This window comes from Pan troglodytes, chromosome 11, assembly GCF_028858775.2.
Source record: "Pan troglodytes isolate AG18354 chromosome 11, NHGRI_mPanTro3-v2.0_pri, whole genome shotgun sequence".
NCBI classification, from domain to species: Eukaryota; Metazoa; Chordata; class Mammalia; order Primates; family Hominidae; genus Pan; species Pan troglodytes.
In genome coordinates this window covers 67,789,124-67,811,770 of record NC_072409.2, presented here as the reverse complement: position 1 = coordinate 67,811,770, position 22,647 = coordinate 67,789,124, and the positions used below count along the sequence as shown (strand labels likewise).

Sequence of the window (22,647 nt, the reverse complement as noted above, 5' to 3'; positions counted from 1 at the left end):
CTTTAAGAATATGCTAACTCTACTCTGTGCTCTATAAATGGAAAAACAAAGACTGACTTTGAAAGCACATCTGTTTACAGCATGGTTTACTGAATTTTTAAAGCCCACTACTGAGACCTATCCTCAGGAAAAAAAAATCCTTTCAAAATGCTATTGCTCATTGGCCATGCACATTGTCACTGGAGTTCTGATGGAGATGTACAGGAGATTAATGTTGCTTTCATGCCTGCTAACACAACATCTATTCTGTAGCAAATTGATCAAGGAGTAATTTCAACTTCTTAATATTATATGTAACATTGTATATTTGACTTAAATAATATTAGTCTCATTATTTAAGAAATACATTTTTTAAGGCAACAGCTCCCATAGATAGTGATTCCTCTGATGGATCTGGGCAAAGTAAATTGAAAACCTTCTGGAAAGGATTCATCATCTAGACGCCATTAATAACATTTGTGATACATGAGAACAGGTCAAAATATCAAAATTAACAGCTGGTTCCAACCCTCATGGACGACTTTGAGGAATTCAGGACTTCAATGGAGCAAGTCACTGCAGATATGGTGGATATAGCAAGAGAACTAGAATTAGAATTGGAGCCTGAAGAGGTGACTGAATTGTTGCAACTTTCTTTAGAGAGAAAAGTATGAAGAGTATCTCATCCAGTAAGTAGCAAATAATGGTCAGGCAAAAATGTATTATTCTGATTAATATATAATAATAATAATAATATCAGAAAACCTCCAAATACTCATATTTATCTTTGGAATAGATAATAACAAATTGTTTAGTAAAACAATTATCTTATAATCTTTCTATATCTTACCAAAATCTACTTTAAAAACTTCATAGCAGCATATAAAACATGAGAACTAAGAATTTCATAAATGAATAATCCTAACTGTACTATATTTTTAATTCTAGAAAAACTATTTGCTCTATACATTTGAAGCAACAGAAATATTTCTACACATAGTACCTGTAAGAAATTCAAAATTCATGTTCAACTATTTAAATGGCAAAATAATCAGCAGTAATGAGTGCAGCTGTTGGTCACCTTTTAAAATAGTTAACTAAATAAAAAGTGAAAGAGAAAGGATATCTGTTTTCAGCCATGCTAGAATAATGGGGACCAGATATAGCTTCCCACCCTAATCAACTAAAAAGCAGGAAGAAAAACAACAAACATCAAACCACAGTTTCCGATAGGGGGCAATAGGCGGCACAAGGGAAAAACAAAAACAAAAAAACTACATAAGCCCTATGACTATAGGGCTTGCTGTCTGGAGAGTGAGTTTCTAGTCTGCTGTGTGAGGAGCAGGCAGCCAAGTTGAAGAGACAAGATCTGAAAATCTGGGGAAGCCAACCAACGTGACTGAAATTCACAGCATGTTGTACTTGAGGGGAGAGACCTGCATGGAGAGGCAAGAGCTGTACGGACAGAATTCTGGAAAACTGAGTGTCCCCTCCCTGTCAAAACTTCAGCTGAGTAATGATCAGGACATGTGTAGATTATCTAAGGCTCAGTAAAGATCCGTCTAAAAGAAACAGGAAGAATGAAGTCTGGTTCTGATATATACAGTAGTTTTAGGTAACCAATAAAAAATTATCAGGTACATTAAAGGAATGAAAAAATTACCATAATGAAAAGAAACATCAATAAAACAAACCAGAAATGACATGTAATAGAATTGGTAGACAAGGACATTAAAACATTTATTAAAATTATATCCAATATCACTAAAAAGTTAGAAGACTAAGGATGTTAAAAAGAGACAATGGAAAATAAAAAAACAAAAAAATCCATACTACTATTGAGAAAAATATATCAGATGGGGTCAACAGCAGATTGGCCACTGAAAAAGAGAAGGGAAATTGAAGACACAGCAAGAGAAACTATGAAAAAAGAAACGAGGAAAAAGCTAAAAGTAAAAATGAACAGAGCATTACTGAGCTGTGGGGCAAGTTCAAACACCCTAACGTATATCTAACTGGTACCTAAAGGAGAGAAGAGAGGGCAAAGACAGAAAAAATTTTAGAAACAATGGCAAAAAGTTTTCTAAAGTTGATCAAAACTATAAATCCACATTTTTAAGGTCAGTAAACCCCAAATAAAAGGAACATAAAAAAAACTACAGTAAGATTCATCATAACCAAATTGCTCAAAACCAATGATAAAGAAAAAAAATCTCAAAAGCTGCTGAAGAAAAGATTGACACATTTTGTAGAAAAGCAAATATAGGAAAAAAAGCAGACTTCTGATCAGAAACAATGCAATACAGTAGACAACAGAACAACATTTTTAAAGTATGGGGGGAAAAACCCTGCCAATCTAGATTTCTATGCCCAGTGAAAATATCTGTAATACATATATGTGAAAAAACTGAAAGAATTCATCACCAGCAGATCCACACTGTGAGATTACTGAAAGAAGAAAAAGTGATAATAAATATCAAATACAGTTTGTATTTTAAACCTATTTAAAACATAAATAATTCATTTAAGAAAAACAGTAACTTGTATTATGGGGTGGCTAGCATACATAGACACAAAAATGTATGAACATAATTATACGAATGTGGGAGATGAGAAGTGGAAGTATACTGGTCTAAAGTTTTGATTCTGTATGTGAAGGGGCAAAATACTACTTGAAGGCAGACTAATACAATATGTATGTAATAAAGCCCTAAAGTATCAACAACAACAACAAAAAGACAAGGAAGTATAAAGAGATACAGCCAATAAGCCAACAAGGAAATAAAATGAATTCATAACAAAAATGCTCAATTAATAAAAGAGAAAACAAAAGGAAGATGGAAGCAAAGAACAAATGAGACAAATAGAAAAAAAAAATAGCAAGTTTAAGCCCAACCATATCAACAACAACTTTAAATATAAGTGGTTTAATTATCCCTGTTAAAAGGCACAGATTTTCAGATTATGTTAAAAAAAAAAAAAAAAAAACAAGGTCTAACTACATGGTGCCTACAGAAACCCCACGTTAAATATACTTTAATGCATGGGTCCCCAGACCTTGAGCCATGGGCTGTACCGGTCTGTGGCCTGTTAAGAAGTGGGCTGCACAGCAGGAAGCAAGCAGCAGGCTTGAGAGCATTACCACCTGAGCTCTGCCTCCTGTCAGATCAGCCAGAGCATTAGATTCTCATAGGAGCATGAACTGCGCATGCAAGGGATCTAGGTTGCATGCTCGTTATGAGAATTTAACTAATGCCTGATGATCTGTGGTTAAATCCAGGTACTGTGAGTACTTGCCTGATTTTTGGTTCTTATGCAGGTGTTTTTTCTGTGTAGATAGTTGTTAACTTGGTGTCCCTGCAGGGGATGGGAACACACATGGGTGGAGCTTTCTATTCCTAAGAAAGGAATCCTGAGACCATATGCCCCAGCCCCCCACCCGTGGAAAAATTGTCTTCCATGAAACAGGTCCCTGGTGTCAAAAAGGTTGGGGACTGCTGCTTTAATGAGTTAAAAAGTTAAACAATGAGAGGCGGAGCAAGATGGGAGAATAGGTGTGGTGGTGTGCACCTACAGTCCTTGCTGCTCGGGAGGTTGAGATAGGAGGATTGCTTAAACCCAGGAGATGCGGCTCCAGTGAGCCATGATAGCACCACTGCCCTCCAGCCTGGACACAGAGCAAGACTCAAGAAAAGAAAGACAGAAAGACAGACATTGAAACTCTAGACCAATATCCCTCATGAATATAAATGCAAAATCCAACAATATACTAAAAGGTTAGTAAGATGTCATGATTATGTGAGATTAATCCTAGGAATGCAAGGTTGATCTAATATTTAAAAAGAATCAGTGAATGTAATTCATCATACTAACAAATTAAAAAATATATCCTCCTCTTGTACAGAAAAAGCATCTGACAAAATCCAAAATCAACTCTGATAAAAACTCTCAGCACACTAGGAATAGAAGGGAACGTTTACAACCTAAGAAAAGGCATCTACAAAACAACACAAATCATGTTTAAAGGTGAAAGAATGGACAAGGCAAAAACATGCTCTCACCACTTCTACTCGAATTGTATTCTAGCCAGTGTGATAGGCAATATAAACAAGATAAAATAAAACACATCCAGATTGAAAAAGAAAAAGTAAAAATGTCTTCATTTGCAGCTATCATAACTATCTAAATCTACACAAATCTACTAGAATATGTAAGTCTAGTTAAATCTGCAAGTAGAGGTTAATATAACCTGTATTTCTAAATACTATCAATGAGTATTCAGAATTTAAAAATTAAAGGACAAGCCAATTTTATCCAGATTTTTGATAAAATTGATAATCTGATTCTCAAATTTATATAAAAATGAGAAGGACCTAAAATCCTCTGGAAAAAAAATCCATATGGTGAAAAAAAAAGCAAAACCTCAATTCTTAACTTCACACTGTATACAAAGGTTCACTCAAAATGGCTATGTGGCATATACATATAATAGATTACTACTGAGCAACAACAAGTAACTGCATGTAATAACATGGGTACACATAAGTTGACACATACGTACAAAATTTTTCTGAATGAAAGTCAAACTCCATCTGTACTGTATTCCACTTATGTAAAATCCTAGGCCATATAACTAATGTACAATGAGGACAGATCAGTGGATGCCTGGGAATGGGAAAGTGGGGAAATAGAAAATTTTTCTAAGAAATAAATATGTTCATTACTGTGACTGTGATGACAGTTTCAAAGGTGCATTTTTGTGTCAAAAGTCATCAACTTTAAATATATGCAGTTTATTGTACATACCTCAATAAAGCTGTAAAATTTTTTTATTTCTCTAAAAATTATCTAATCAAATAGAAAGGATATAAATACATTACAAAGACCTAAAGCAAAACACTGATGACTATAAAAAATACCGTAAGAAGATTTTACAAAATATTCCTATTAAAAAATTATAAGTATATTGAAAAAATTCCTACCACCCGTCATAACCAAGTAGCGCAACTGCTGGTAGTGAGTCTTCTTTTTGATATCAGCTGTATTACTGTTACGGTTTATATTCTTTCAGTAATAATTTGTTGTTGTTGTTTTTAATTTTATTAGCACACAGATATGCATAACAGGACATCCCCCAAAATTGATCATTTCATACCTGCACTGGGGAGCGAATTGTGACCTTCTTACTTCCTTCTACTGTATCAATTTGACAAACAATAGATCTTTCAACGCCAGACTCTCTGTGTCTTACAGTGTACAGACGTCGTCCCACTTTTGTTAAAGGAATCTTATCAGCAGTAGAATGGTTAACAGGTGCTAAATTAAGTAAGCATGTTTAAAAGTTTTTATTATAATTCATTACATATTAATTTTACATATGTTACATATTAGAAATTTCAGATGATTCTTAAACTTATAAATAATAGTCACTAGAGTCTTTGGATATAGTCCATAAAAGGGATATTTTAAGAAGCTAGCATATATTTCCACAGCATTAATTAAAAAACTCCCATTCAGGAGTTTAACCCAAGACAACAATAGCAAACCTTTCAAAAATGAGTAATGAGAGCAAGTACTATAAAATACAAGAATACTGATCTCTGGTTTGCTGTCAGAATAACCAGAGCATAATACCTTTTGGTAGACATTGGTAATTATCAAGGTGACTACAATTTTTGTTTTTAATTTTTCCAACAACTTGTGTCACTTTTCCTTTATATCTTGGACTTGATTAAATAAAATTTTATATATATTTACCTAAAACACATGTTGTATTGGGGATAAAATTACTTACTTGCATAAATTTCATTTACCATCCCATCCATAAAAATGTTAAAAAAAAAGAGGTAAAATTTATAAGAACATTAATTACAACGCTATGACAACACCTGAAACACCTGTTACATGTTATTTTCTAACTAGAAACACAAGCTATTTTAGTAGCCTACCCCCCTATGTCTAATTAATCTTTTAAATGATGCCCTCCTCAATAATTACTTAAATGCCAGAGTATCAAAAATTGGTGTAGGTGAGGCTTTGGGACTATTTAACTTCACAATGACTACATATTATGATACTTTAAGAATGTATATATTTCACCTCCAATAAAAATGAAAAACTTCTGGGAAGCAGAAAAGACAAAGGAAAAAACCTTCATCTCAACAGGCAGAACATAAAAAAAAAAACTATTTATAAATCCTAAAGCCATTAAAAATTGCCATCTGCATGAATTCAAACTTAGAATTCTTTCAGTTGCAAAACTGGTGGAATACTATCAACTGATACCAAATGTGAATAAAAGAACCCCCACAAACATCTAAACATCCACGGTCTATAAAAGCAGAATGAGGGCGAGATCTAATATTTTTCTTCCCAACAACAAAGCAGTAAATTGCCATGCTCTAAATAATGCAGAGGATAAAGAAAGAGTTTGGAATACAAAGTTTTAGTAACAATAGTAACCAAGACACTGCAAAGACAAAAAACAGTTCTTGACCTATTAGAAAGGATATTTAAAAAAAAACAAAAACAAAAACAAAAAAAACCTTGCTAAGATTCTACAAAAGAGTAAAATAACATGTAAATTGTAATTTAAAACAAAATAGCCCCAGGAAGGTAATTTTTCAACTACTTACTAAGAAGAATGAAGAAGAGTTTGCTGCTTAGGCTGGTCATTGCATTGAAATGATCATTGTCCTTGGTTCGGATATAATCCATACTTAAACTTTCTCCATTTTTCAATACATATGATTTTGCCACAGGAATGTTGAGTACACTAAAAGAATCACTTGGCGAAACAGAGATAGTAAGTCCAAGGGAATTTAAAATCATAAATGGTGCTAGATCCTTTACGAAGTCAGCTGAAGATCCAGTGGCAGCTTCTGTAAATGCCTAATAAGAAAGAGTTATGCTACATAAAATGAAATGTGTAAAATTAAATGACAAGGAGAACAGTAAAGGACAAATGACAACTAAGTTATTAAACTTCTTATTCAACAGACAGATCAATCAGACAAGTATCTCAATATTTAAAGTTTCAAATTTCTTTTCTTACCTTGACTAAATTGTTTAACATTACAAGACCACATTTGGATAATGTAATGTTTAATTGGTCTTTTGAATGGAAACTGATGACAGTTTTATATTCTGGCACTTTGTAGTTTTCTTCTTCAGGATCTGACTCAACAATGGCCATTTTTGCTTTCTTTTTCATCTAAAATGATAAATCATAGAAATATAAGGAAAAATTCTAAGAACACAACATAACTAGACAAATCCCAATAACAACATTAGAAAGGTCAGTACATTTTATCTTTTCTAATTTCAGTAAGTTCTATTGCCTTACTGAAATTACTTGGACATCAGCCAACTAAGGTCATAAAGGACAGAAGTATTAGAGAAAATAAATCATGTCATCATCAGTGATAGTAAAATGGCAGACACAATTTAGAAGGAAAAATAAAAACCTAAAATTACTATGTGTACCCGGGATCTGAATATAAAAGCACATACTTCAAAGCAACATAAAAACTCAGACAGAAAAAAGTAACTTAATGTATTGGTCATGCTAATAATAAAGAACAGAAACCTAGAGACTTACAAAGGCAGACAATAGTAGCAGAACAGTGTTATAAACCTAGAGCTCATAAGAATCAATACCCTTTACCATTTTTTAGGAGTCACAGATCTGCTGACCATGTGTATTCTAACCTAAAAACCACCAAGGAATTCCTTTTCAAATCCTTCATCTAAAATATCTGGAAAATAAAATTAAGTGATCTAATATGAAAAGAGCTCAACATGCTAAGCTAGTCACCTCTGTTGTTACTTTAACTGGCTTTAAGCTGCTGAAAATCTGTCTGCAGGTTGACCAAGTCATTATTAGGTAGGAAACATGTAAGTAATTCCGCAGTCTCTTGCTTCAGAAGCAAAATTTCATCCACCTAAAGGCCCCGATTCTCATGATTATATAAATCCACAATATATTTCAAACAAATAATATACATTCCTGCACACATGCAAACATCCAAAGGATGAAGGAAACTCAGGATAGACAACAACCTACAAGATGATGACACAGGCATTATAGCATAGTGGTTTAGAGTGGATTTAACCCCTCTGCAGCTGGATTTGCATCCCATCTTTTCCACTTTGTAGCTATTATTACTTCAAGAAGTCTCTTAACCTCCCTGGTCTCAGTCCCTTCACATGTTAAATAAAAACTGTATCTTCCTCCAAGAGTTGTTGTAAGGATTAAAATATTTAGAACAATGTCTAAATTGTGTTCTAAATTATGTTCTAAATTGTTCTAAATTATGTAACAAGTAACATAATACTTGTTACATAATTATATTAGAAGCATAGGCAACATTGGCCTTAGATTTGAAAATTATATTCAGAGGGCAAACAAGGAAGCATGTGGGCAAGGTTCATGATGAGATAACCTGAACCTTGTTGTGATTAAAATAAAGTGTCGAGTGTGGTATAAACATTCTCAATTTTGGAAAATTTTTTCAGACTTCAAATATACGTTGATGAGGGAATGTTAATAAAGGGGGAGGCTATACATGTGCAGAAGTAGGTGGTATACGGGAAATCTCTGTTCCTTCTTCTCAATTTTGCTGTGAACCTAAATCTGTTCTTAAAAAAATAAAGTCTTTTAAAATACATATATATATATATACACACATACACATATATAGATATACCTTGATACCAAGATTCCATGGTCTAAAATCCTCAGTCTGATCAATTTCTAAGGGTTCAAGCAAAGGCTCCCATACACCAAACATTTCATTATAATAATGCACCTACAGAGAGAATTTTTTAAATTAAAAATGATCTTCCATCCTGTTTCCTACCATGTTTTTTAGCCCTGCTATTTCTTCTATATAAAAACCAGTCTACATGCCATTCAGTAGCTTCCTATAAGCACTCCCTCAGCATTTTCCTCACCTGGCTAACTTCATAGTACATATTCGCTCGTCACAATTTAGTCCAGATAAAACCCCTTTTTAAGCATCTTTTCTTGATTCTACATTACATAAAAGTATAAGGCATATATTTCTAATTCTTCATATTTCTATTAGAAGAGATTATTACCCACATATTCAGAAATTCTGTCTATATCCTTAAAAAAAAAAAGGGTATTCAACTTTAACTCTTTTCTTTTTTTTTTTTTTTTTTTTTGAGTCTGGGTCTCACTTTGAACCCCAGGCTGGAGTGCAGTGGTAAGATCTCAGCTCACCACAGCCTCGACTTCCCAGCTATTCTCAAGTGATCGTCCACCTCAGTCTCTCGAATAGCTAAGACTACAGGTGTGAGCCACCACCACTGGCTAATTTTTTGTATTTTTAGTAGAGACAAGGTTTCACCATGTTGCCCAGGCTGATCTTGAACTCCTGGGCTCAAGCGATCCTTCTGCTTTGGCCTCCCAACGTGCTGGGATTACAGGTGTGCCACTGGTCCTGGCCTCAATTTAACTCTTTAAAAAAAGTATTCTGAATCTAATCAACAACTGTCGAATAATATATTATCTTTAAGTTGATAAAATCAGTTGAAATATAAACTTAATGTGGACATGTACTTTAAAAGTAAAAGGAATGTATACATAAAAGCAATTATTCAAGGGCAAAATTTGAAAACTTTTTTCTAAAAGATTTTGACCCAATATCATATTTACAATAAGCTTAAATAGCTACACAAGATTCCATAATATTCCATATGTATCATTATCTGTCATAATATTCCATACGTATCATTATCTGTTATAAAACTGGAAAAATATGCTTACTTCTAGCTCAAGCTGACAGTGCAGATTTATTAGGGAACTCCAGTTTTTGCCTTCCCCTGAAAAACGTGACTTTGCCAGAAGCATAGGTACTGTTCTATGACCAATTCCAGCCTCAAGAACTATAAAAATAGAATCAATGTTCATTTTTATCATCTCGCCTTTGGGTACCAATTCAGTTGTGGGAGCTATTTTTTCAGTTTCATTTGATTCTTCAAGAAACCACATTTTTAAAGTCTTTGTATCCTTCTTTTCCCATAAATGTGCAGTAGAAGAAGCCGTTTGTTCTGGGATGGTTTCCTTAGTTGTATACAGTGCTGAAGTTATGGTAATCATAGTATTTATAATAACTGGTGAAACCTAAATGGAAAAAAATTAATAAGTCTATACAAAACACTTTCAAACATACTACGTCAGGAAATATTAAATATATATTATGAGAAATTAAATACTGAATTAACATTACTACCACAAAATAGAAGATACAATTTATTGTTCATAAAATTTTTTAAATTACCATAATTCTTGTTATATGTTTACATGAATCTTGCAGATATTTACATGAATCTTGCAGATATTATTCCATGAATTACATGATATTATTAATATACATGAATTGCAGATATTATTAAACTGATGAAGTATAAAGTAATTTCAATAATATTTATTAGGGATATTAGATGTTAACCACACAAATGTAAATAATAAAATATAGAATAACATTCATAAAATGTGTATTAAATAATATTACTTTGTAAATATCTCATAAAAACATATTTTCAAAAACACAAATACACCTATTTTGTTTGCGTAACAATTAAAAGACTTGCTATAATAACTTTCTAGGCTTTACTACTTTTTTTAAGTGCACTAAATATTCAAATGATTATATTTTAATTTACCTTTAGTGTCAGGGATTTTACTGACATATCGATCACTTGTGGATCTGTACCTTTCTGAGTAGTTTGATAAAACAAGTCACAGGGCTGCAAAACCTATGAGAGAAAAATCAATACCACTAAATTAATGTTTAAATATAAAAATATTTCTATTTAAAGACTTCCCTAGTAATAGGTATGTCAAATAAACAAGTTAATAAAAATAACTATTTAAAAAGTGACTTAATAATACACTCCTTAATTATCCCATATAAAGGACATCTAGAACCTAATATCTGTTCTATTCTTCCACAGTAATAGAAGTTTTATCTGAGCACAAGGTAGCTCAGAAAAAAATACCACATTCTCCAACCTTTACTGAAGTAAAGTGTAGTCATACAGCTATATTCAAGCCAAAAAAGATGTGAATAGAAGAAATATATATTTAAAACTTCTAAGTCAAAAACTAAGAGAGAATTGGTATACCCTCCATTTTCTATTCTCTCTCTTTGCTTAGTGGAGGGCCAACTGTCTTGCAAATTTGGGCAACAGTTTATCTTATATCCTAATATATATGTATTCATTGTATCAAAATTACATCTTATATTTCTATGGTGACAATGTTCAGAACATTTATGCTTCTATAGATGCATACCAAGCATCAGGAAAAAAATACAAAGAAACAAACAAAAACTTATGTTTCTATTACTCCTTCAGAAGCTCAAATATTTTTGTAAGTATTCGCTGGAAGTCAGCCAGTTAACTTGAAAAGATGTCTGTAAAGGAATGAATTTTAAGTAGAGTTATGAAGAGGAGGAAGGCCAAGAGGTTACTAGAGAGTAAAATATCAATGTGAAGTATGTCAAAGCAAATGGCTGAAGGTTCAAATGAAGTTACATGGAGACAAGGAAAAACTCATTATTTGAGCAAAAACATCCAAACAGGAGAAAAAAGTTGAAACAATAAAATTGAAACAACACAGCAAACAACTGGCAGAAAGTCTTAAAAGTCCAAAGAGCAATTTGGAATTGACATGGTTAGAAAGTCAAAGTAAGATCTTAATTGAAAACTGTCAAGATGAACCCAACTTCTTAGTAACAATATTCCCACAAATACTAACAATAATGAGCAGCATCTGGAAGAATGAAAGAGTTTCAAAGCTGGTAAATAATATTCTAAATTAAGCTCTCTAAGCAGAGAGAAAGACATTTTACAGAGCAAGGTTGGAAAGCATGTAGGTAGTTTTTGTTTCCTAAAATGGTATACACTACAACCAAAATAGTTTACAATTAAGCAGATGATCAAATAGTTAACTCACAGTAGTGATTTTGCCTTTTCTCTTGACTGGAAGAAACGGGCAGGCTCTCACTTGGAGATCTTTAATGGCAGCAGTCATTGTACTATTTTCAAGGTTACCTTTATAGCAAATTTCACATTGTGTTGTAATGACTAAAGCAGGAGCATCATTTTTTGTCATGTCAGCTACAAACACAATTTCAGGATTTTTAATAATAACATTAATTTCCCACTTCACTGATTCCTGTGTAGGTACTAAAACAAATAAAAATAGATTAAAATATTTGCTATATATTATGAATAATTTATTATTTATAAGAAAATATTACAATGAAATAATAGTAAAAAGTAAAACAAAAGAATCTTACATCCCAAAGGAATCAACTACAACCCTTAGTAAAGACTTGAAGAAGCTACAGGCATAAGAACATTTTTAAATGAGGGGAAATCTCCACTATTTAATTGGAAAGCCTAGAAACTAATCTAGTTTCTAACTCTCAACTTGATACTCTTTCTACTATACCACAGTAAATCACATATTATAAAAAGATAATAGAGAAACCGTACGTTAAAAGCTAGGAATAAATACAACAAAAATAAATGAGTGCTTTAAATTGAAATATTATCTTAATTGTGAAAAGGTATGGTTGGTTCATTATTTGCTCTGCTTGTTTTTTTCCACTAGACAAATTCCTTCAAATTACTGCCTGAAGAGAAGTACAATTACTTATTCTAACATAGGTTTCATAATTTTTAAATGCAATATATACTGACACCTTTAAAAAATGCAAACTATACATCCTCCAAGAAAACACATTAAGGTTTTCCTTCTACTCTGAAAAATAAAATTTTAATTTCTTAAAGCATTTACTTTGATGATCTAAAAGGCTAATCAAGGTCAAGTCCTGTTGTAGCACTTCAATAAAACAAATATTAAATATTTTAGCCAATAACTAACCTTCTTCCTTAGCAGTCCATGTTTGCACACTGGTTTCTACAGCAGTGCCTGTGGTGTAGGCCTCAAGAAAGACATTTGCAACAGTCTGCAGAAATTCTACGCTTGCACAAATATACATTTCTTGAAAGACCGCATCAGTCACACAACCATCTCTGACTTTCCTGTACTTTATATCCATCATGTCTTTTTTGTCAAAACCAACTGTCAGTCCTATCATTCTGGAAAAAACAATAACAACAATTCCTATGTATGAGTAACTTAGAAGTAATCAAACATATGAGTAAAACTCAAAGACCTCTTATCTCTTTTACTGACAAAAAAAAAGCATTCTGAAGTCATGTCTCTTGGGAAGATCCATAAAGTGTTCCAAATAACAAACTTACAAACTTCTGGAACACAAATGTATCATAAATGAGGAAGTGTATGTTCAATAAATTATAAGAGTTTGAATCTCAGGATATTTTTTCTTTTCAATTTTTTATGTACTTCCCATTGCAATTAGCATGGATTAACAATAACTTATATTAGATTTATATTAGAGAATGTAATTTAAAGAATGTAAAAACCAATTTAATTGCACTGATTATTTCTATTTACTCAACCAATCTATCAATTATCCAGTAAGAATAGTACATAACAGAACCAGGACATTTTAAATGTTAACCGAGTACTACGAGCTGACTGAATTGAAGCTTTAAAGAACCTAGGATGCACTCAGAAAATGAACGTCCAATTCTGGAGATGAATTCTGTAAAATATATCAACGATTTCTCAAGTAAAACCTTAGAACATCATTACAATACATACCGAGGAGTTGCTTTCTTGACATGAGGTCTTTTATCATCTAAAATACAGTTTTTTAATGAGAAGGAAGAAAATGTTGAGCCATCTGTATACATTTTTAAAGTACTTATAATATTCTCCAATTTAAATTCAGCAAGTTTCAGAGAAGGATCACGAACATCTGTAAAGGAAGCCTATGAAAGGAGAAACCAACACAAAATTACAAAGAAACACAAGTCTAAAGTGTATTTCATGATATGAACTACTACAAATTATTGCCTCTGCTTATAACAAACATCAAAATTCTGTCTCCGAAGGGCTCTAATGAAAGGCCAAAAATATATACATATCACTTTACTTTTACAATTTATTTTTCACATTAGCTATACGATAGATAACTCACTTAAAAGGGAAATAGTTATAATTATTATTAAAGTAAAAAGATCATTTTTCTCAGAGGGACAGATACTACAAAATAAATGTTAAATATTAACATTTGTTACTTTAAAAACATCAACCTATGCAAATTTCACATGTGAAAATACATTTTCTTTTCTTCCTGGACTTACTTGTTTAGGACCTGGACTATACAGCACCATGGTGAGATCATCAGTTTTGAAGCTTATGTTTAGTGTTGTCTTAACTAGTGAGGCACGTGAATGTACTTCTACCACAGCAGCTGTCACCACAGTTGCTCCTTGAAAAAATTAAAGTTATTTAATAAAAGAAAATATCATGAAAAGTAGCTCATTAAAATACCCTTGAAATAGATTTAATAGAATTATTAAACAGGTATAGTAAAATGACATTCAAGAAAATAAAATATTAGAAAATTCAGATGTAAAACTCAGTAACTTCTGGCTTAGGACTCTTTCCATAATAACTTGGGAATATTAATTGAACACTCGGTGTTTCTATTTCCTCTTGATGCTTCTGTTCCTACTTCTGTTCTGTTCCAAGGAAAAATAGAACTAATCACCGAGTATGTTTGGAGATTATGTAAAATAGCACATGTAAAATGCATATTACAGTAACTGGCACATAATTCAGTATTCAAATTTTACTTTAAAAAACTAAAACCAAGAGACATTTTTAAAATTTTTCTACTAATCAGAAGAATTCAAAATTTGTTTTCTACATTTGAATTTTGAATCAAGGCATTATATGCACATATTAAATGAGCTTAAAATGAAAACGCAGCACTTTCTAATTCTCATTATATCTAACTTCAGAGAAAAGTACCATTATGCCAGGTAATGTATTTTCAATTGTGATAAAAATTTACATACAATGAAATACATGTATCTTATATGAACTATTTGATGAAATTTGATAAGTGTATATTTCCACATGATCACTACTTCAATTAAGATACTGAACACTTATATCCCTCCAGAAAGTTCCCTCTTAACACTTGCTAGCCAATTCCCAACCTCTCTACCATTCTAATTTCAATCATCATAGACGAATTTTGTACATTTTTTAAATTCCATATAAATGGAGTAATACAGATTGTACTATTTTGTGTGTGGCTTCTGTCAGTCAAAATAATGTTTTTGAGATTCAACCATGTTGCTGCATGTACAAGTAGTTCACTCTTATAGCTAGTCATGCACTCTATGGAATGAAATAGTTTATCCTCCTATTGATGAACATTTGAGTTGTTTCCAGATTTGGGCTACTATAAATAAGTCTGCTATACGTATTCCTAAATGAGTCATTTTGTGTATATATGCACTTATTTTGGGGTGGGGTGGGAGTAGATACCTAGGTCTGGAATTGCTCTGTTAAAGGTAGGTACATATTAACTTTCAAATTCTTTGCCAAAGTGGTTATACTATTTCACATTCCTATCAGTCGTATGTGAGAATTGCAGCTGTTCCACATTCTTGTCAACCTTTGATGTTGTCAGTCTTCTACAACTTATCTCATCTGGTGAACTGTGAAGTTTTCCTGATAAATAATTGTATGAACGGCTGGGCATGGTGGCTCACACCTGTAATCCCAGCACTTTGGGAGGCCAAGGCAGGCGGATCACGAGGTCAGGCGATCGAGACCATCCTGGCTAACCCGTCTCTACTAAAAGTACAAAAAATTAGCCAGGCGTGGTGGCGGGCACCTGTAATCCCAGCTACTCGGGAGGCTGAGGCAGGAGAATGGTGTGAACCCGGGAGGCGGAGCTTGCAGTGAGCTGAGACCACACCACTGCACTCCAGCCTGGGTGACAAAGCGAGACTCCATCTCAAAAAAGAAAAAAAAAAAAAATTATATGAACAAGTTTTCATGTGTTCACTGCCCGTTTACATAGCATCCTCTCTCAAGTATCCAAATCTTTTGGTCATTATTTTGCTTTTAAAAAGTTGCTATTAATTTATAAAAGTGCTAATGTACTCTGGATAAAAGATACATACATCAAGTCTGAGGCTTGGGTTTCTCCTATCTTGTTACTGTATCTTTAATGAACAGAAATCTAAAATTTTGAAAAAATATACATTTAAACATTTTCTCTGTTTTTCTTTTGTTGGATTCTATTATTTTTATTACTGTCTTCTTTTCATTTACTTTGGGTTTAATTTCCTATTCTTTTTCTAGTTTCTGGTGGTAGAAGAATTAATCTTTGATTTTAAAACTTACTCATTTCTAATATCTTACTCTACAGTTACAAATTTCTTTCACCACTGTTTTAGTTGCATTCCACAAATTCTGATATATTTTATTTTCATGATCATTCAGTTCAAACAACTTCTTAATTTCCCTTGTCATTTCTTTTTGATCTATGGGTTATTTAGAAATTGTTCAAGCTTTTTCACATCCTATTGTTACTACCTTCTAATTTAATCCAATGTGGTCAGAAAATTTAATGGTCCACAAAATGGTGCATCTTTGTAAACATTCCAGGAAGTGTTTAAAAACAAAAAGGTATTCTGCAACTGAGTGTAAATTGTATTACATTAATTATGTCAATTTTGTTGATTGTGTTCAAATCTTCTATATTCTTTCCGATTTTTTTGTTCATATCTTATCATTTACCAAGAGTGGTGTGTTCAAATCCCCAACTATGATTCTGTATATGTGTATTTTCTTCTTTAGTTCTGTCAATTTTGCTGCATATATTTTAAAGTTCTGTTATTAGGTATATACACATTTAGGATTGTTGCATCTTCTTTGTGAATTGACACTTTTATCATTATTTAAAAAAAACCAAGCCTTGTAATGAGACATTTAGGAGAAAGATGAACCCTAACTGGATATTTTCATGGTCTTAAGGAAGCACTGCTAATATTTAGGGTGATGATGTTACTATATTTAAAAAGTAATGTCCTTATTGCTTATGGAAAAATAGCAATTAATGGTATAGTATCTGGGATTTGCTTTAAAATAATCTTATGGGCTGGAGGAAGAAGGGGGAAGAGCAGAGTGAGGGCAGTAACAATGTAGCCACATGATATTAATTAGTGAAAGTGGGCCAGGCATGGTGGCTCACGCCTGTAATCCCAGCACTTTGGGAGACCGAGGCAGGTGGATCACGAGGTCAGGAGATCGAGACCATCCTGGGTAACACAGTGAAACCCCATCTCTACTAAAAATACAAAAAAGTAGCTGGGTGTGGTGGTGGGCACCTGTAGTCCCAGCTACTCAGGAGGCTGAGGCAGGAGAATGGCGTGAACCCGGGAGGCAGAGCTTGCAGTAGCCGAGATTGCACCACTACACTCCAGCCTGGGTGACATAGCGAGACTCTGTCTCAAAAAAAAAAAAAAAAAATTAGTGAAAGTGGGTGATGAGTACATGTGGGTTCATTACCTTATTCCTTCTACTTTGGTATATGTGTAAAAATTTCCAGAAGAAAACGATTAAAATGACATATTCAAACATCTATTTCTTGTTACATCAATTGCAGACATTTTCTCTCATTCTTTAAGGCTTTACTATTTGTTTCCCCTGATCCATCTTCCTCTTTACAGCTTTGGTTAGTAATGTCTTTACTTCTAAGTTATCACAGTTCATAACATTTACTTTTTTATTTACATAAGAAGTATTCCATGTGTTGTTTAACTATGACCATGTAGTATTTTTCAATGAGATTTACAGTAATACTGCCTCTGCTGCTACACTGTCACGATGAGTGCATCTCTGAAAAATAAGAGGTTCTCTTCTCACATTCTAACAATGGCTCAAAATTATGCAAAATTTAGTCCACTTCACTTCTGCACCATGGTATAGAAATTTCTTTCTTAAGCACAGAAAACACTTTCCTGTCTGTATCAGTTATATAATATAGCTAACTCTGTATCCTACATACTATGTGGAATTCATGCTATTTTTCTTCTATAAGACATTCTTCCACATGGCTTTTTTTTTCTTTCCTTAAAGCATTCTCATTTACTTTTTAATGAAAGCCAGTTAATTTCTAGCCTATTCACATAGATAATTTGGAGATTCCTTTTCAGTGCACTCCTGAGTAGGCCTAGGTTTTTTTAACCCCATATTTTTCTGTTTCCTAGATTTCCTGACTTTCTGAAATACACTTTCAAACTAATTTCTTTTACGAATGGGTATAAAGAAGTCTAAGAAAACTGAGTCACAGGAAATCTGAGAATTATTTTCTTTTCACATTTTGGGTGATGGCTTGGCTGTGTATAGAATCTGAGCTTCAAAAACCACTTTCCTTAGAATTCTGAATAGATTCCTCCATTGTCTTCTACCATCCAGGGATTCTATTTCATCATGTTTTATTGATGATAAATAAAAAACAACAAAAATCAATCATGCAATCATTTTTTTTCTAAGTCCCTGACAGGCAGCCTTTTTTTTTTTTTCTGAAACTTCAGAAAATCTTAGCTTTACCATTCTGACATCTCATGAAAATGTGTTTGTATGTGGAATCTTAGTTTACCCAATCTGCTGGAAACTCAGTAGATTCATTATAGCTAAGAGCTTCCTTCAATATTTACTTAGGTCTGGACAGTTTACAGCAGCTCACCCTTACCTGCACTTTCAATTACCTGCAGTCAGGTCAACTGGTGTCTGAAAATATTAAGATACTTTGAGAGACAGACCACATTCACGTAACTTTTATGACAGTATATTGTTATAATTGTTCTATTTTATTAGTTGTTCAACTCTTACTGTGCCTAATTTATAAATTCAACTTTATGATACATATGTATGTATAGGAAAAAATATAGTTTGGGTACTATCCAAACATAGGTTTGGTAATACCCAAAGTTTCAGGCATCGACAGGTCTTGGAACATATTCCCTGCAGATAAAAGGAGAGTACTATACTTCTTTAAAGAATTGCCTTCCATTTCCTCAATTATTTCTTCTGTAACACTCATTCTGAAATTGGACCTTCTGAACTAAAACATCACTCTTAAGTTTTATCATATTTTCCATCCCTGTGCTTTTTTCTTCTCCGTCCTGGGAGATTGCCTCAACCAAATATTCCAACTCAATACTTCTAATTACATGTTCAGTGTTTTTGTTTCAAATTTTCAGCAATAATATTTGGATTTCCAGCAACTCTCCTATCCTTGGGTGAGCTGGTGGTGGTGGGATCCATTTCTTATATTATCTTCTCAAAATCCTCTTAGAATGTCAGAGCTTCTTTTTTGTTTGTCTACTTCCTTTTCTGTCACCTCAATTGTCTGTTTCCTTCAGAAAACATGATTCTATTTATCTTAATTTCATTCATGCTTGGGGTTTTTACAATTTTCTTCATATCTGACCATTCATATTTAACAATAAAGGACTGGTTTGATTATTCCAGCTAGAAAGGGTGGGGTTTCCTACAATGCTGTAAATGTAAAGCTGGTTTTCTGTTAGGATTCTGAGTAAAAATGCTGTGTAACACCTCAGGGCTTTGCAAAGGTGAGTCTTGTGAACTAGTAGGTTTCATTTTGAGGTAGGTAGGTCTGAGGATCCCCTATAATGCCAGAATGAGAACTTTATGCTTATGCAGCAATGTCATCCCAGCACTAACTGACCCTCTGTATGCGCTGGTGCTGAGCTCAGAAACCAGCCACATTCCACAGAGCACACTGGATCCAACATTAGATGAAGCCTCTTTCTAAGTTCTGCTTCCTTCTACTCTGTTCCATCCATCTCCCAAATATTTGTTAAACTCCACCATCTACTAATGATCATCCTCTCTTTGCACCTCTAATACTTTGATATTCCTAATATCAATATAAAAGATTCATTTGGGATATATGCCACACTAGGGATAGGGAGAAGATGGGGGAAGGGGAGAAAAATGGAAAATGAGGAGCTACAAGGAAGTCAGGAAAACATGAATATATACTGAGGAATTTTGTTACAACAGAACTAGGAACTTTCATTCAAAGAAAAAAAATCAACACAACGACTAATAACATAGACAATTTAGAGATGTCTGAATGGATTTAGCTGATTAGAAACAGATTTACAAATCTTATTTTGCCCAAACTAAAGAAAAAGAAGGAAAGAAAGAAGGAAAGGAGGGAGAAAGAGGGGAGGAAGGAGGGAAAAGACAGAAGGAAGGGGAGGGAAGAAGATAGAAGAAAAAAGAAAGAGGAAAGCAGAAAGAAATTTGAAGTTAAAAACATACCTCCTGAATGGTGTGAAGCATTAGTAGTAACTCCACTAGTGGCACTGTATTGGTCTTTTGTTACAGCAGGTGAGGCACTACCATCTTTTTCATACCATATATTGCCATGCAATGTTTTAAAAATAGTTGTTATATCTTCTTGACTAAGAATGAACTGTTTAAAAAAAAAAGATTTGCTCTTTTTAGCACTGCTACTTCATTGCAGAATTTAACTGCAGTTAAAATTCTCAGAGGAGAAAAATGAAAGACTGTTTCAATCCTCTACCACACCAATTAAACATTTTTACAAACTGAATATTCAGTTTTCTAAATGACCATGTGCTCTTTAGTAGCTTGTGAAATATAGAACTAAATTAGGTGTTAATACCAATGAAGTCATGAATAAAGAACTATTTGTTATTAATGTACCAAATAATATAGTAATTTTAAACCTTTAAAATGAACTTTAAGTAGTTATCTGTCTACTTTGGATTTTTTTGGTTAGTAAGCACCTCATTTTACAAATGTAGAATAAAAAATGATACATTTGGTTTACCAAAAATTTTAGAGTTCACAATGTGTTTTACATGAACTATTTTATTTGAACTTCGAAAAAGTCCTAGGTCTATGGAATATGATCCTGAAATGTATTTATTTAGTTAGGTAGTTAGTGAATGGGTCTCATTCTGTCACCCAGGCTGGCATGCAGTGGTGCAATCCTAGCTCACTGCAGCCTCAAACTCCTGGGCTCAACCTCTGACCTCAGCCTCCCAAGAAACTGGGATTACAATCATGTACCAACATGCCCAGCTAATGCAATCCTGATATTTATATTTATAAGACACTGAAGCTAAATGGTTAATATGCTTAGGTCCACACATAAACTAGGAACTAACTCAAAGAGCTAATAATTTCAGGCCAGGTGTGATGGGTCACGCCTGTAAGCCCAGCACTCTGGGAGGCTGAGGCAGGCAGATCACTTGAGGCCAGGAGTTAAGAGAACAGCCCAGCCAACACGGTGAAACCCCGACTCTACCGAAAATACAAAAATTAGCCAGGCATAGTGCACACCTGTAATCCCAGCTACTCAGGTGGCTGAAGCAGGAGAATTGTTTGAACCTGGGAAGCAGAGAGTGCAGTGAGCCGAGATCGCGCCACTGCCCTCCAGCCTGGGCAACAGAGACTCTGTCTCAAAAAAAAAAAAAAAAAAAAAAAAAAAAAAGAGCCAATTTCAAACCCTAGCTGTTACAAATTTAGTCCCAAATCAACAGCATAAGACCTGCCTTAATAGCTGTGATGGTTAATTTTGTATGTCACTTTGGCTCAGTCACAGTACCTAGGTATGTGGTCAAACATTAAATGTTTCTGTGAAAATATTTTTTAGATGAAATTAATATTTAAATCTCTAGACTCTAGGTAAATCAGATTACACTCCATAATGTAGGTGGACCTCATCCAATCGCTTTGTATTGAAGTTGGAGGCCTTCAATAAAAAAAGACTGACCTCCTCTAAGCAAGAATTCTGCCAGCAGACTGCCTTCAGACTCGAGCTCCAACACTACCTCTTCCCTGGATATCCTTCCTGCTGGCCTACCCTGTAGACTTTGAACTTAGTGGCATCCGCAATCATGTACACCAATTCCTTAAAATAAGTCTCTCCCTTTTCCCTCTCTTTACACACACACACACACACACACACACACACACACAAACACACACACACACTCTCTCTCTCTCTCTCTCTGGAGAACCCTAACACAACAGAAATAATGTAAAAAAGATCTTTGAGTATGGCTCACTTCTAAGTTTGTCAAAACAACAAAAAGAATTTTTAGCTGTTATGACCCCAAGGAGATAATTTGAATCCCACAATATTTAACAAGTTTTACTTGTAACCAAGCTTTCTTTGACTGCATTTCAAAGATGACACACTAATTTAGTGTTTTAAAATTAAGTCCATGTGTACCTTATACATACTACTAATGTTTGGGGTTTTTTTTAAGCTTTCATTCCTTCATTCTTCATTCATGACACTTAGTTTGTAACTATGTAGCAGACACTGCAAAAAGAGTTCATATAATAAGATGAAATTAAATATTACAACTTCTAAACCATGTCTTCCAGTTAGTATCTGTCTATCACATGCACCTCAAATACTGATTGTTAATCGGCACTCTTCCTTCACTTTTGCCAGGAGCTCAGTGGAGGAAGTTCAAAGAACTGTATGGATCCCGGGGCTGCTGATCTGCAGTATCTACATGTCAGGACAGGCTGTGTATGCAACCACTGAAAATCTGACAAGTCAGAAATCACAAGCTGCTCCACTTGGTCTGGATGCATTAGACTAAATGATTTCACAACCAATTCTAGCCTCTCCCTGGCACAGATGAGGCCCA

The 22,647-nt window shown here is 33.6% G+C and overlaps 1 protein-coding gene across 16 annotated transcripts in view; it reads right to left on the bottom strand.

The window, feature by feature from the left end:
• Positions 1-22,647, bottom strand: part of VPS13A (vacuolar protein sorting 13 homolog A) — a 239,659-nt gene that overhangs the window by 88,454 nt on the left and 128,558 nt on the right. For all 16 annotated transcript variants that reach the window (XR_010148689.1, XR_010148692.1, XR_010148694.1 and 13 more), the window contains 11 exons: positions 20,273-20,426; positions 14,254-14,381; positions 13,709-13,878; positions 12,902-13,119; positions 11,966-12,198; positions 10,672-10,764; positions 9,773-10,129; positions 8,688-8,789; positions 7,034-7,192; positions 6,615-6,870; positions 5,135-5,295 (listed from right to left, as the gene is read on the bottom strand). Coding sequence is in view for 10 of the 16 variants with exons in the window: in XM_016960977.3 (XP_016816466.1) it covers positions 5,135-5,295; positions 6,615-6,870; positions 7,034-7,192; positions 8,688-8,789; positions 9,773-10,129; positions 10,672-10,764; positions 11,966-12,198; positions 12,902-13,119; positions 13,709-13,878; positions 14,254-14,381; positions 20,273-20,426 (2,031 nt within the window). In the remaining 6 variants the exon portion in view is untranslated. The remainder of the gene's footprint in view (positions 1-5,134; positions 5,296-6,614; positions 6,871-7,033; positions 7,193-8,687; positions 8,790-9,772; positions 10,130-10,671; positions 10,765-11,965; positions 12,199-12,901; positions 13,120-13,708; positions 13,879-14,253; positions 14,382-20,272; positions 20,427-22,647) is intronic.